Source organism: Topomyia yanbarensis, chromosome 1 (genome assembly GCF_030247195.1).
Source record: "Topomyia yanbarensis strain Yona2022 chromosome 1, ASM3024719v1, whole genome shotgun sequence".
Lineage (NCBI taxonomy): Eukaryota > Metazoa > Arthropoda > Insecta > Diptera > Culicidae > Topomyia > Topomyia yanbarensis.
In genome coordinates, this window is record NC_080670.1 from 144,142,526 (window position 1) to 144,157,199 (window position 14,674).

At 42.6% G+C, this 14,674-nt stretch overlaps 3 protein-coding genes across 3 annotated transcripts in view; 1 reads left to right on the forward strand and 2 right to left on the reverse strand.

Moving 5' to 3' along the window:
- Positions 1-14,674, forward strand: part of LOC131676155 (scoloptoxin SSD558) — a 431,501-nt gene that overhangs the window by 310,085 nt on the left and 106,742 nt on the right. The gene's annotated exons all lie outside the window — the stretch shown is intronic.
- LOC131675992 (uncharacterized) lies at positions 513-1,610 on the reverse strand. The gene has a single exon (XM_058955114.1). It carries the CDS (start codon positions 1,608-1,610, stop codon positions 513-515), a length of 1,098 nt encoding a protein of 365 aa, XP_058811097.1.
- Positions 1,724-5,668, reverse strand: LOC131675993 (uncharacterized). Its single transcript, XM_058955115.1, has one exon. It carries the CDS (start codon positions 5,666-5,668, stop codon positions 1,724-1,726), a length of 3,945 nt encoding a protein of 1,314 aa, XP_058811098.1.

Sequence of the window (14,674 nt, forward strand, 5' to 3'; positions counted from 1 at the left end):
TTAGCAGCAAAATGGTTAGCACGTTTCTGTCGTATCACTTGCTCCGTTTGACGTTTGCTCAAGTTCCTACCCTATAGATTGGCGAGCTGATTGTTATCGGTGATCAGGGTTGCCGGATCCTCAGATGCGTTTACATCCTCCCCCGGGTGCATCTTGCTATTTGCCGAGACTGCACTTTCCATGCCCACGTCCAACACCGCCAACTTTGATGCTGGTCGTCGTAGAATGCCTCTCGGAGTTCGAAGGACAGCCTGGCGAACCTTCCCTTCATTGTCGCCCATTACCTCAATCACGCGTCCGCGCAGCCACCCGTTGCGTTTTCCCTCGTCGACAATCAAGACCAGGTCACCAATTTTAACAGCTCGCGTTTCGCTAAACCACTTAGGTTGCCTCCGAATAACTGGCAAGTATTCTTTAATCTAGCGTTTCCAAAACACATTCAGCTGCTCTTGAATTCGCTCCCAGGACGCGCGTAGGAATTTTGGCTGGCAGTTTGTAGCAACTAGCGGCTGCTAAACTCCACTGGAACTGCCTATCAGGAAATGATTTGGTGTAAGCGCTTCCGATTCCTCTGAGTCAAGCGGCAAGTATGTCAGGGGTCTCGTATTCACCAAACACTCTACCTCCGTTACCAAAGTAAGCAGTCCTTCGTCGTCAAGCTTGCCGTCCGCATACGCATCTCCCATAGCAGCTTTAACAGAGCGTACTAAACGCTCCCACGCTCCACCCATGTGCGGGGCTCCAGGTGGAATAAAGGTCCATTTGGTCGATGTGTTTGTAAATGTGGCCGACAGTCCTTGGTTAATCTGCTCTCGAAGAATTCTATCGGCTCCTTGAAAATTGGTGCCATTGTCTGTGAAAAACTCAATCGGTGATCCACGACGAGAAACGAATCTTCTGATGCACGATATACATGATGCGGTAGACATGCTATAAGCGACCTCCAAGTGGACAGCGCGGACAGTTAGGCAAGTGAATAAAGCAATCCATCGTTTGACACTTGACCTTCCAATCTTCACCAGAAGTGGACCAAAATAGTCTATTCCTACATAGGTGAACGGGCGAACGTGATTAGCTAAACGCGCCGAGGGTAACGGAGCCATCGGGGGGATTCTCGGTTGTGCTTTGAGAATTTTACAATATTGGCACGCCTGTGACACCTTCCGTACTAAAGTTCGAAGTCTTGGGATCATATAACACTGTCGCATTTCGTTGGAAACCGTTTCCATGTTAGCGTGGCGATAATAACAGTGATACCAATCAGCTAAGAGTGTCGTCACCTTATGTTCCCTCGGCAGTAAAATAGGAAAACGTGTATCGAACGGTAAATATGTCGCCTTTCGTGCCCGGCTACTCCGTCTCAACAAGCCCTTGTCGTCCAGCATCGGCATGAATTGGTACAGTACGCTCTCCTTCTCTAGCGACTTTCTTTGATCTATAGGTAGACTTCTGTTATTCCGCAACGTTATTACCTCATCTTTATACGTTTCGAACTGTACTTGTTTTAGGATGGCTTCTCGCGCGGCTTGAAGTTCCTGCTGCGCTAAAGGCCCGGACAGTTTTCGGTGATTCTGCCGAATATTATTTAGAAATCGAAGCACGTAGGCCATCGTGCGATGCATCCTTACCCATCGGGAGAAACGTTGGTAGGACATGAGAGGTTCAGTTACTACGTAATGGAACACCGACGGGCGCATCTCTTCACTTGTGGCGACCGTAAGTTTTATTGTACAAGGCCACTCGTCCTCCTGGAGATGTAACAAGTTCGATCTTCCAAGCCACTTGCTTTCTTCGTTAAAGTACGGGCCACTTCCCCACTTGGTTGCTTCATCGGCCGGGTTTGACTTTGACTCCACTCATCAACGCTCGTCGATTCAAGGATCTCTCCTACCCGGTGTGCCACAAACGGTCGATAGTTACGTGGATCCGCTTGTATCCACGATAGTGCGGTGGTTGAATCCGTCCACAACGTTCGTTTGACTATAGGAACACTGAGAGAATCTTGCACAAACTTCATCAACCGCACTCCTAGCACACAGCCTTGCAATTCTAGTCGCAGGACCGACATGGGTTTAACGGGGGCAACCTTCGCCTTGCCTGCTACTAGTGCGCATTGCGGATTTCCGTTGTTGTCCATCGTCCACAGGTATACAGCACAAGCGTATGCGGTTTCACTAGCATCAGCGAACATATGTAGTTGTGCATTGGTATATGTTTCTACAGATGCTTCGTGAAAATAACATCTTGGGATTCGCACGGTAGAAATAAATTCGATCATTTTAACCCACCTGCTCCAGAATTCAAACGCATTATCATCCACTTTGTCATCCCAATCTGCTCCAGTACGCCACAGACTTTGCATAAGCACCTTGCCGTGGATCAAGAATGGTGCCATCAGTCCCAGCGGATCGAACATCGTCATAACGCAACGCAATATCTGCCGCTTCGTCGGTCGATTATTGCTGTGTATTAACATCTGTACTTCTTCACTCATTTGTGTAGAAAAATGGAGCTCGTCCTGCAGTGGAGTCCACAACATCCCAAGGACTCTTTCGGTTCGTTCGTTGTCTCGTATATTAAGGTTTTTGTAACTCCCCGAATTTGCCTCCTCTAGATAGTCGAGTACTTGATCGCTGTTTGAACGCCACCCACGAAGTGTGAATCCACCATTGCGGTGGACAAGCCGAATCTCCTCAGCTACCTGTTTAGCTTCTTCATCACTCCCAAAGCTATCCAGGTAATCATCGACGTAGTGGCTATCGATGATTCCTCGCGCTGCTCTTGGGTACAGTTTGGAGTGTTCTTCCGCGTTCAAGTTTTTAATGAAATGAGCAGATGCCGGAGAACAGGTGGCACCGAATGTTGCTACGTCCATCATATAAACATCAGGCTTCAGAGAGGGATCATCACGCCAGAGGAATCGCTGCGAGTGTTTGTCGGCCTGCCGAATGCGTACCTGATGGAACATCTCTTGAATGTCCGCGCTCACAGCTACTTTATACTGCCGAAAACGAAGAACTATACCTGGGAGAGATGCCAGTTGATCCGGGCCCTTCAGCAAAACGCTATTCAATGACACGCCATCGACTTTGGCGGCAGCGTCCCAAATAACTCGTAATTTTCCTGGTTTTTTGGCATTGAAAACCACCCCCAAAGGTAAATACCAGATTCTTTCCGGATGAGCCTGCGCCAACTCTTCCGTTGTTACGAGATTCGCATATCCCTTATCCTTGTAGTCTCGAATTTGACGGTGCAGATTTTCTTTCAGATCCGGTTTTCGATGCATTCGACGTTCGAGGCATTTCAAACGATAAAAGGCCATAGGAGAGCTATCTGGAAGCGTAATGTTGTCTTGTTTCCACAACATACCGGTTTCGAACCGGTTTCCCACACGTTGGGTGGTAGATTCTAAAAGTTGTTGGGCTCGTTGATCTTCCACCGACATTACAATGGTAGCCGGAGTTACGGTCTCTTGCTCTGCCGCGAAGAATTGCTTCATTACATCGTGTAGTTCGCTGTTAGTCGTACAGTTACAGGCGTGTAGATTATACGCTTTTGAAAACACGTCACGCTGTCGACCGTACACACACCAACCAAGTCTAGTCTTAACTGCGGTTGGGCCCGATCCGTCGCCTTCTCTCACCTTCAACGGCAAGGCTAGTCGTAAATTGTCGATCCCGATCAGCAGCTTGGGTGAAACGTTCTTATAACTCTGGAGCGGAATCTGCTTCAGATGTTCAAACCGCTTCGCGGCTTCCTCCTTGTGAAAATTCTGATTTGGTAGGTTAAGATTGTTTACGGTCCGAGCGTCCTCTATTTTATAACGTCTACCTTGTGCTACGCCTGAAATTTCGAAAGATAAACTTCGCGAATTTTTTTCCAGTCTTGATGTATTTTCTGTCCAATGTAGGCAGAGAGGTTGAACGCTGCCGTGGATACCATGCTTGGCGGCCACATCTTCATCTAAAAGTGTAAGCGATGACCCCTCATCCAAAAAGGCAAATATATCGAGCGTACCCGATTTCCCGTAGATGGTCACTGGTATAATTCTAAACAGGAGGCTGGATTCGAGATATCGATGGGTGTGGTTCTCTGCTATCCCCGTTGTTGATATGGTTTCGACTTTCCTAACAGAGTGTAGAAGAGGATGGTGACGGTATTGGCATCCGTCAATGTTACACCAACTACTGTTACGACAAGATCGTCGTCCGTGTCCGAACAGGCAATTTTGACAAAGGCCTAGCTCCCGAACTTTATACCATCTTTCGTTCATGTCGAGATCCTTGAAGTCGTTGCAGTCGCGTAGACGATGACCAGGTTTGCTGCACATGAGGCAATCATGTTGTTTAATGTTTTCCGGAACGAACAATCTTTCATTGGTACTAGGCAAGTGGGCATTAGACCACCCTCTGGGATTCAATCGTTCCTTGACAATTGCCCTTTTGTCCGGTTCAAAAAGCACAACGCTCGATGCGTCTTGAACGACGCCGTTCATGTAGTCACAAAATGTTTTTAGATTAACGTTCGACATCCCTCGTTTGTACCCAGCCCACATTAATTTCTGATCTGCCGGAAGTTTGCCGATTAATTCTTGAAGTAACATGGGATTCGAGAGATGTGCATGTTCATCGGCTGCTTCGATATGATCGCACAGTGCTTGTATCGCCATACCGTACTCTATCAGGCTCTCTAGCCGGTCCGCCCTAGGAGCCGAAAATGATCGTACCTTCAATAACAGCGAGTTGATCAGTACCTCTGGTCGCCCAAAGCGCATACGTAAGGTTTCGATGATGTGTGGTACCGCCCCTGGTAGCACTAGTCGGCTACGGACAGTATCAAGAGCGTGGCCTTTTAGACATCGTTGTAGTCGAATCAGGTTCTCGCCATGCGTATATCCGCAAGCTTCTGTCGTATAGTTATAATTAGAGATGAAAATCGGCCATTCCGATGGGTCTCCCGAGAAGCTGGGTAAGTCTCGGGCCAAAGATTGTCGTGCCGACAGTTGCTGCTGAGTAGGTCCAACGTTCGTTGGAGGAAATTGGTTTGAAGTACAGTTCAATTGTGATGAATGGTCCGTATGATTCGTCCCGGAAAGGGATCGACACTGTTCCGGTATATCTTCCACAACGCGCGCATGACCTTTGCACTGCTGCTGGAAAGCATTGCTGTTATTCGCGTTCGTACGCGCTTTAGGGATGGCCCCCAATGATTTCATCTGTGACTGAGGGTTCAGTTTGTTCACTGCTTCCGTGTGATGTTCTTTGGCGGGCGTGGATTCAGTCAATTGCATCCCGGACAGAAAAAGCATACATTCGTTCAAGCGCTGCGCGACATCAATCAACATATCTTGGGTTGGAGCCGAGTTTTTTTGCCCGTGATTCATCGTCGAATCATGATGAACAATCCCGGTAATGGGCCTTTTAGACTGAGGAGCTACTGATATTTTCGGCACTCCTCCAACTGCCCCTTCTTCTGAATTCGCGCCTTCTTCTACCCATGCCCTAACTCGCTCCAGGCTAGCGCGATAACTTACGCGGCTTTGCTGGCTTCGTGACTCTTCCGCTATCATCGAATCTGACAACTGTGTTTTCTCATTTAGGAATTTTTGTTGGAGGTCCAGTTCCAGTTTCTTTTTTTCCAATTCTTGCCGTTCTTGCAGTCGATTCATTGCGTTGGTAAGGTGGGACACACGAGAAGAGACACAGCTCTTTTGGTAGTTAGCTGTGACACATTTTGAACATGTCCACGCTCGTTCGCTTATTGAATCTGTAACCCCCGCGCAGGAGAAATGCCACCACGAATCACATGCATCGCATTGAACGAAATTGTCCGCTGAATCAGGTTTGTTGCAAGCAACACAACTACTCGACTCGACATTGAGGTTAGGGTTCGGCGGTGGTGTACGAGCCATCGGCATCATGAAAATTTTGAAGATTTATTATTTGTTGTAGACCAGTAAGAAGCGTAGCACCGATTTTTGATAGCCGTATATTTATTAGCTTCAAAACTAGAAAAGTATAGGTATAAGTTTTCATATTAGTAGTAATTAAATTAAATTTTACATACTTTTCAGTGGCCTCACTGTTCCTACGGTCTATTAAATGAGGTGTTCTAAATTTTAGCTAAGAAAATTATCTGTGATAAAGAAACCAAATTAGTTTAAGTTTAGATATTTTAAAGTTATGTTTTACAGAATATAATGGTTTTAGCAGCAAAATGGTTAGCACGTTTCTGTCGTATCACTTGCTCCGTTTGACGTTTGCTCAAGTTCCTACCCTATAGATTGGCGAGCTGATTGTTATCGGTGATCAGGGTTGCCGGATCCTCAGATGCGTTTACAATAGTTCTTCCAATCGATATTTCGTGTGAGGTCATAGGTCATATTGATTTATTCCAATGGCCTTGAGCCGTTGTTGATTGAGACTGCGATCGGCCGACGGTCACTACCGTGGGGATTAGGGATTATAGTAGCAAAATGACAAGTCCAAGGCGCTCGGACGAGTAATACCCGTGATCAAAATTGTCAAATTTATGTTATCACAAAGATCGTGAATTACCAGTTTTCCTGGTTAATTCTGTTGAAGGAATAGCACTTTTTGATCTCCAAAAGCACTCCTCCATAGGGGGTATTTGGATCTAGGCGAATAATATTTCAATCGTGGACGTTCAGATCTATATCGCAAGTTAACCAAGTTGTACATAATGCAAATGCATCGCAACTGAAACTATTTATTAAAATTTTGACGGAATCGATTTTTGGGATGATACTTCTGAACCACTGAAGAAGAGTAATCAAATCCGTTTGCCATCGAAGGATACAACCGTTGCCCCCCATTTAGCAGTCAACTGCTTCAAAAATGTTCTTACAGTGGGCAGAAGTTAGCATTAAGCTTTTACTAGGATCAGTAGTATTGAAAGGTTTTTGTATTCATATCACTATGTCCGAGAGTTTGATCATTACATTGCTGCGATCATTCTCGAACTGAAACAAAGGAACACTTGGGGTTTTTGATGTTCCGGGAAGTGCTGGGAACTCCTTATCTGAGCGTAATCCTCCGGAACCAGGAGCTACTTGGTTAGGTTTAGTTGCAGCACTTCTGGCCTTTACAAGGTACACACTCAAATTGGATTTCTCTGTTCGGTAATTTTTTCGACGGATATTTCGGTAAAGTCCGAAAGATAACTGATTTTTCGGTAAACATGGTTTATTTGACAGAATATATGTCAAACTTTACCGAACAGTCTGTTGTATACAAATGGTTTTACCAAAATCTGTAATTAAAAGTACAATTCGTACAGTAATATCGCATTATTACAGTAACCGGTAAAAAATACCGGATGAATGTTAAAACTACTGTTACTGTTCATTGCAAAATTTCGGCAAATTCGATTATCCATGAAAATTAACTGTCAAACCGTAGTCATTTGCAATTTTGAAAGTGTTCTGCAGAGCGTTAACGCTAACGTTAGCAATTGTTTAGTTTAATATTTAGTAGTCGTGTTCGCGAGTGAAAGGTGGTTATTGAAGGAAATTTTCGGTAAGCATTTATTTGGCTGAATGCAATGCAGCGGAAAGTCATCTCTAGTGGCCAATACATCTGTCCCCGCTGACATCACGATACTTTGCGGCACGTAGATCTTTATTGCCCGCAGCTAAAAAAAACTTTCAGGTTAGGGGAGAGAGGGTAACAATGAAACATATTTTTTATACAATTTAATTTTGATGATAATATATGTTATTTGTGTAATCAAAAGTGATACATAGTGCCACTATGTTGTTAACTAACACATATATTTTTTCCAGCTGGTAAAATTCACGGGAAATAACATTTTTTGGATAATAAACAGTTGGTGGTAAAATGTATCAGTGTGCCCCATGGGTAGGAACTATGAAACACGATGTCGTCTATAGTGAAATATACTACTTATAAATTTTATTCTTTTGTTTTGACGAAGAATAATCCTAACGCTTTGAATTAAAATTATATTGAGGCGAAAATCGTTTGTTTACGAAAGAATCCACTATATCATCGCATAACATCGAACCACCATATGCATATTAGCTGCAATCCTGAAATAAGATACAATTTCTACAAAATTTGGCCAAATTTACTAATTTTGTACTATATGAGTAGTATTTACTGTGGAAAATCGGAACCCATTGACATTTTGAGAAAGACCACAAAAACATACAAAAATCACTGTTCCCCATACGCCATCGTTTCACAGTTACCCAATGGGTCTATTCATGAAAATTGTGAAATCACACAGAACCATGAGTAGTTACCAAAAAACTTTGTTCGCGGCAAATGTTGAGCTTAAAATTTGCTATAAATAGCAATAGACTAAACATTTATTCAATGAATGGTAATTCATAAAGATGGAATAATGTTTATCATTGCATATTTACTCTGGCTATCACAAAACAAACAAATATCCATTAAAAGAGATAGAGTTATCAGATCTCTTCCAAAATATAGCAACACGTGTAAAGAATTAGAAATTGTGAAATATGAGGGAATTAGACGATTCCGATCATGCATTGTGATTTTATTGCGAATGTTTCATAGTTCCTGCTGATCCACTGTTACCCTCTCTCCCCTACATGTTTTCACTACCGGATAGCTGCGCTGCTTTTTAAATGCAATGAAAGTGCCAAAGATTAGAAGCACAATAAAAGTATTAAATTTATCCATTTGTTATTTTTATATATAAATCCGAAATATTTTTATATAATTAATTAAAAAATGAATGTACTGAAAACGTCCGGTAACATTTGTATTAAAATTACCGAACTATTCTGTAATTTTTGACAGATCAGAAAAAAATTATTACCGAACGTTCTGTAACTTGTTCAATTACCGAACTGGTTACCGAACGTTCAGCTGTTGAAAGTTCGGTAAAAAATTACCGAATACTGCAAATATTTCTAAGTGTGTAGTTTAGGAGAGGAACTTCCTATAACTTCTAGGAGCCTTAAGAGATGTTCCCTCTTGTGGGCCATCATATCATGCAGACTCTCTGCACAGTAAGGATACTTCGCGATGTCTTTGTCGAACAACTTTATTCAAAGAAATTCGGCATTTGTAAAACTTCAGGATATGAAAGAATGGACTTTTCCCTTTCATTTGAAACCAAGAACAAAATAATCGGTTTTTATTTTAAATTTTTTTATTTGAAAACATTAGTTTTTTAATGAAGCTAATTCGCATTTTTGACACTAATTGGAAACATTAAAAAATACTAAAAGTGAGAGTCTGATGAACAATATACAACTTCGTAGAAAGCTACAAATCGATGAAAAATCACCCGAGAAAGTTATTAAATTTTATTAGTTTTATTTATTTATTTTTTCAGGATAGTTTTTAGATGTGCGCAGGGCCTATTGATTAAGAAGTCGTTTAACAAGGACTTACAAAAAATTGTTGGGTGTAGATGAACAGTATATTAAGATAAATTTCAATGTTTACAAAGCCCCACTCTCAGTAGAAAATATTAATCTTCAGATTCCTGCTGTTCTTGGGCGCCAATGACATTTTATGAACAAGGAGGTGTGCAAAGGTGTTGACCAACTTTATTCGATATTCTTACTTTTTCAAGATGTGGATTAATGTAGTAACGGATTTTATCATGTATTCGCGTCTTTTTTCTTTTCTCGTTCTAGGAGATAGCTAATCTAGAATGACCCTTGTTCCTGATCCTATCCTACCTGGTAAAATACAATAGGCTTAAATTCAAAACTTTATATTTGAATAAACTAAAGTAGACAGTTTGAGTCATAGTAATAAATGACGGATTTCATTGCAATTTTCGATTGAGAATGCTGTTTGTCCTTATCAACATTAAAAAAAGATGATTGAAAGAGAAAAAAGCTCTTTGAGTTTTGGATCAATGCATGGTATCTTTTTGGGTAATTTCATTTCATCAGAATTTATAGATGCAGAGTTTTGCTTGCCCTCAAATTGTGTTTTATTTCCAAATCGAACATAACATTACATAACCTTAGGAAAAAGGAACAAAACCAAGATTCATTATTTCCTTTAAAAATAAAATCCGGAGTCGTTACTCGCTGAACATAGATCACAACAGAAAACGCACAAGAAAATATGAGGCTGGACTATACATTCAGTAAATTCTCAAAATAATGTGTCTGTTTATTGAAGATTTCCCTCATAATATGAAATAGTAGCAAAGACCACATATTAAATAAAAAGACAGAGTTGCCAGTTCAGTTCAGAATCTGGATACAGCAAAGGCAACACGTCTTTCGGGTAAAGGTGATACTTTCTATATCTAAATTTATATTGAGATCGCTTTCTTCGTACAACAGACAAAACCTTTATTTCTTATTTACTATTGCGATTTCTGTTCAGTGTATTTTTTCTCAAAGAAAATAACGACAGTATGCTTTGACACCTTTTTCTTAAATTATGTGAATCTTTGGAAAGAGTACTAATTTAGTTCTAATTTTATCTACTTTTCTCTATATCTCCTTGTTCATATAATAGGATTGGTGCGCATAAACCGGTGGAAGCTAAAACTATGTTTTTTCGCTTGAAGGTTGAACTTTATTGGCACTCAAGTTCTTCTGCACACACTGTTAAAATACGACTAGTCATTGTTTTACAAAGAAAAATGTTTTTGGAAATAGACTTCTTAACCAGTAGGCCCCGTGCGATTCTAGAAACGTTAATAAAATTTTAATACCTGTCTCTGGCGATTTAAGATCGAGTTGTTGTTTTCTACAAAGTTGTATACAATGCGACTGGTGGTGTCTCGTTGTGGTCCCTTCCCGGCGGTGAATCTGACTGTACGCTGACGGAGAATTACCCGGCGAAAGAAATTCACCCGATACTAATTCTTCTTTGGTTTCAGTGTCACAACTTCTCGAAACCTTTGGCGCCGTGTCCGGTGCCAATTGGTTCCGCAACTCCTTTAAGCCCTTTAGTTCGCTTCTTGTACCATTTAGCACTACTTCCTCGATGAGTCATTCAGCTCCTCGATTTGTTCACGAACTACTCGGTCTAATCCCCGACGATGGACCTGACCTACTCCAACAGATAGTTCCCCGGCGAGAGAAATTCTCCCGAAGCCAATCAGCTAGATGCCGAGGTTAGTTCGACGATTTCGGTGAAGCAGAGCGTTCGGTTGACCGTCACCACGATGACCCGTGACTGGTGGTGTCTTGCCACGGTCTACTCAGTCTAGTCCCCAGCGGTGAATCTAGCTTACGCTGACGGAGAGTTCCCTGGAGAAAGAAGTTCTACCAATACCGATTGTTCTTTGGTTTTCGCTATATTTCTATCGGAATAACCCTTGGTGGGTGTGTCGTGGTCGGTCTGACGACCCATACTCGGTGCTCTGTTGCAGTCTACTCGACTAGTCCTCGGCGGTGGATCTAGTTTATTCTTGCGAAGAGTTCCCTGGTGGTGATTGCTCTCCCGAAATTGTTGCTCGATGTTCATCACGCCGTTTCCACTGTAAGGCGATCATGATCATAACTCTTTTGACTACATTCCACGTCTTTACGTCGCTTGTCATTCTGTAGGCTACATCATCCGGATCGATGTCCGGTTTTCCCATTTTAAGTAGCTCCCAGCACGTCGCTTCAAACCTCGGACATTCGAAGACAACATGCTCCGGTATTTATTCGACGTTCTCACACTTCGGGCACAGTGGTGACGTTGAGTACCCGAACCGATGAAGATACTTTCTGAAGCAGCCGTGGCCGGTCAGAAGCTGCTTCAGGTGGAAGGTCATCTCACCGTGCTTTCTATTGACCCACGTTAACAGGTTTAAGATGAGCTGGTAGGTCCACTTTCCTTTCTCCGTATTGCCCATTCATGTTACCACGTCACCATCGAATCAATTCTTATCATCTTTCTCGCGTTTTTGGCGTTTCATTGATTGTTGCACTTGATATCCTCTGCCAGGGTGATGCAGACGGGGACCATCTCGGCGATAACTCATACTGCCTCTGAAGATATTATGCTGTACGTAATCGAAACTCGCTCGACCAACAACCGGAACATCATGTTCAGTTTTTCGAGGTTTCGCTTAGTTGTCAGCGCCGCACCCAAGGCTGGAACCCCATATCGCAGTATTGATGACGAATCACTAGATAATAAACCGACTTTTTGCAGGTGTAATCAGCGTGATTGTTAAAGCTAAACCGGTCGTCGATTATCACTCCCAATAGCTTCAGCGCACGCTTCGATGAATTCACGTTCCTTTCGACGATGATTTATGTCCGCTGAACCGCTTTGCAGTTGCTGATCTACAACACATCCGTCTTGTGGTGAGCGCTCATCACCGTTAGTGACACGTCGTCCGCGAAACGCATGATTTTCAGTTTCCCGGGCAGTCGCAGTGCTAAGACTTCATCGTACGTCCCGTTCCAAAGAGGTGGACCGAGAATGGAGCCCTGAGTAACACCCACATTGACATCGCATCTGGAAGTAGCTCTTTAGGATCTGGCTCATTCTTCTGTGCAGCGCTGGGACATTGGCTTATACGAGGCTGGATGGCCCGGTGACTTCTCTGACTATAATAGCAACACCAGCTTCTGTACCTTCCACATTTCGCAGAAATTGCCATCATCTAAACACTTCTGCAGTAACATTCTGAACATGTACGGATATACCAGGATCGCAGCTTTCAGCGTCACGTTTGGTATTCCCTCCGGACCGAGGGCTTTTTTTTTATTTTAGTCGCACCGACGCATTTCCCAAGTAACAATTGAAGTTTTATAGTTCGCTACAAGTGCAATCTAAGTTTTATGAGTGGCCATAAAACTACCTTAAAACCTAAATTGTTGCTAGGGTTGTCATGACGACTCAGTGCGCGTCCCCCAGGGATTGGCGTCTACTTCGCAGCACAGATCTTTATGGCAAACTGGCTCGCTAAGCTTGATATCCATGTTAAAGCAGTCCTAGCTTCCCAAAACCTTGCATGCGCTCTTCTCTTACTCTCCGATCATGCTCGCTGAGCCCGCCTTCTGGCTCTGAGACAAACAGCATGTAACGTAATGAGATACTCATTCAACCAGTAAGCTGGACGCCGTCTACTGCGTGGCTCTAGTTTGCACGGCATTGTAACGCCACAAGGCGCCACAATCCTTGTTGTTAGATCAGCCGCTTCAACGTACTTGATTCCGCTGTGACTCAACAAAGAGATTTTGTTAAAAACTTTCGTCTTCCACTTTAGCTTGCGGGTCGTCCTTCGCCGTGCTGTAGCAGAATTTCATAGGCCGATGCGGTAGCGAATCGTCTGGTGGTCGCTATGGCGATACTTCTCGTACACGCTTCAGTCCATGTTCGCCGTCAGTCAAGGACTACAGAATGTGGCGGAATTTCTCTCGGTACCGATGTCCGTTTCGTAAACCAAAAAGCTCCCTGTTTTGTCACGATACCAGGAGCCATTTAGCTCCCCGCTTCCCGCGAATTACTCGTTGTAGTCCTCGTTGGTAGACCTAGCCTCCTCAATGATTCGACGGGTAGGTGTCGAGGTCTGCCGCCAATTTTCATTACAAGGAAATATTCTCACAAGATAACTTTTGCATATAAAACTTTGACAATTCCATTTGAAATATTTGGCATATTTTTATTGAACATATGCAATTTTTTAATTTTTTTCCGAAAATTGGGGGGAGGGGGGTGTTGTCCCCAAAGCCTCACTCCCTCGCTACTACCCCACTGCATGCTTTGCTACGCTATTAGCTCGAACATTACCATGTGTTTTCTGTGATAATACTCAAAGAAAAATCTTCAATTTGTCGTGTAACACGTGGTTTTTGGGAGACATCACGGATTATTTTATTGCAGCTGTTTTTAAATTAATATTCGACCCCAAAAATAAATGTCGTTCAGCATACGCCCGTGCCAAAAGATAATCCGTTGTAAGTGGATACTTTTGATATGATTTGTGTAATTTTCAGATCTATTACTACCAAACACCGGTTAGCTGATCAGAATATCAATAGCATTATTCAGAAGAAACCTAAGCTTCCAAATTATTTACTGGGTAACAGCATATATAATATGAGAGGAAAGATATTCAAATCGGCTATTGAGCGATATTCGACACCAGCGGGTGATTTTTTTGCTTTCGCAGGTGATTGCCATAAACATAATATCGGAGATTATCAACCCAACGCATATAAAGGCGAGTCACGCTGCGCAATAAAACAGGGTGATGTGCCTTTCTATACCATGTGCTTCAACTTTAGTATGTTGTGCTGGTTCCTAAATTGTTTCAGAAACTATTGTTTCTTTTTCCATTGTTTTAGTTACTTAAAAGTTTTTGCATATCGAATTATTTATGTACATGGAGGTAACACAATAATAGTTTTACCTTATGCCATATCATCTAATTCTCTGGAAGAATACTGGTGATGTCGGCTGCCGATGGTAATAATGATGCCAGTAATGGTGGGGTCTTATCATAATCACCAAAAGAATAAATAAAGGAGAAGGAATTGATTGAAAACGAGTCAATTTTAAATTGGTTGGCGATCCTCGGGCTGGTAGTGGCGAGTGGTGTGAAAGTTAAGCATACCGTGAGAAGCCACTCTTCTGTTTTTATTATGATGCATGAGTCATCCTGGTGACTCAAAAATTCAGATTTTATCCAGAATCCAAGAGATATGATAGAATCATAAGTATGTCACTTTGGT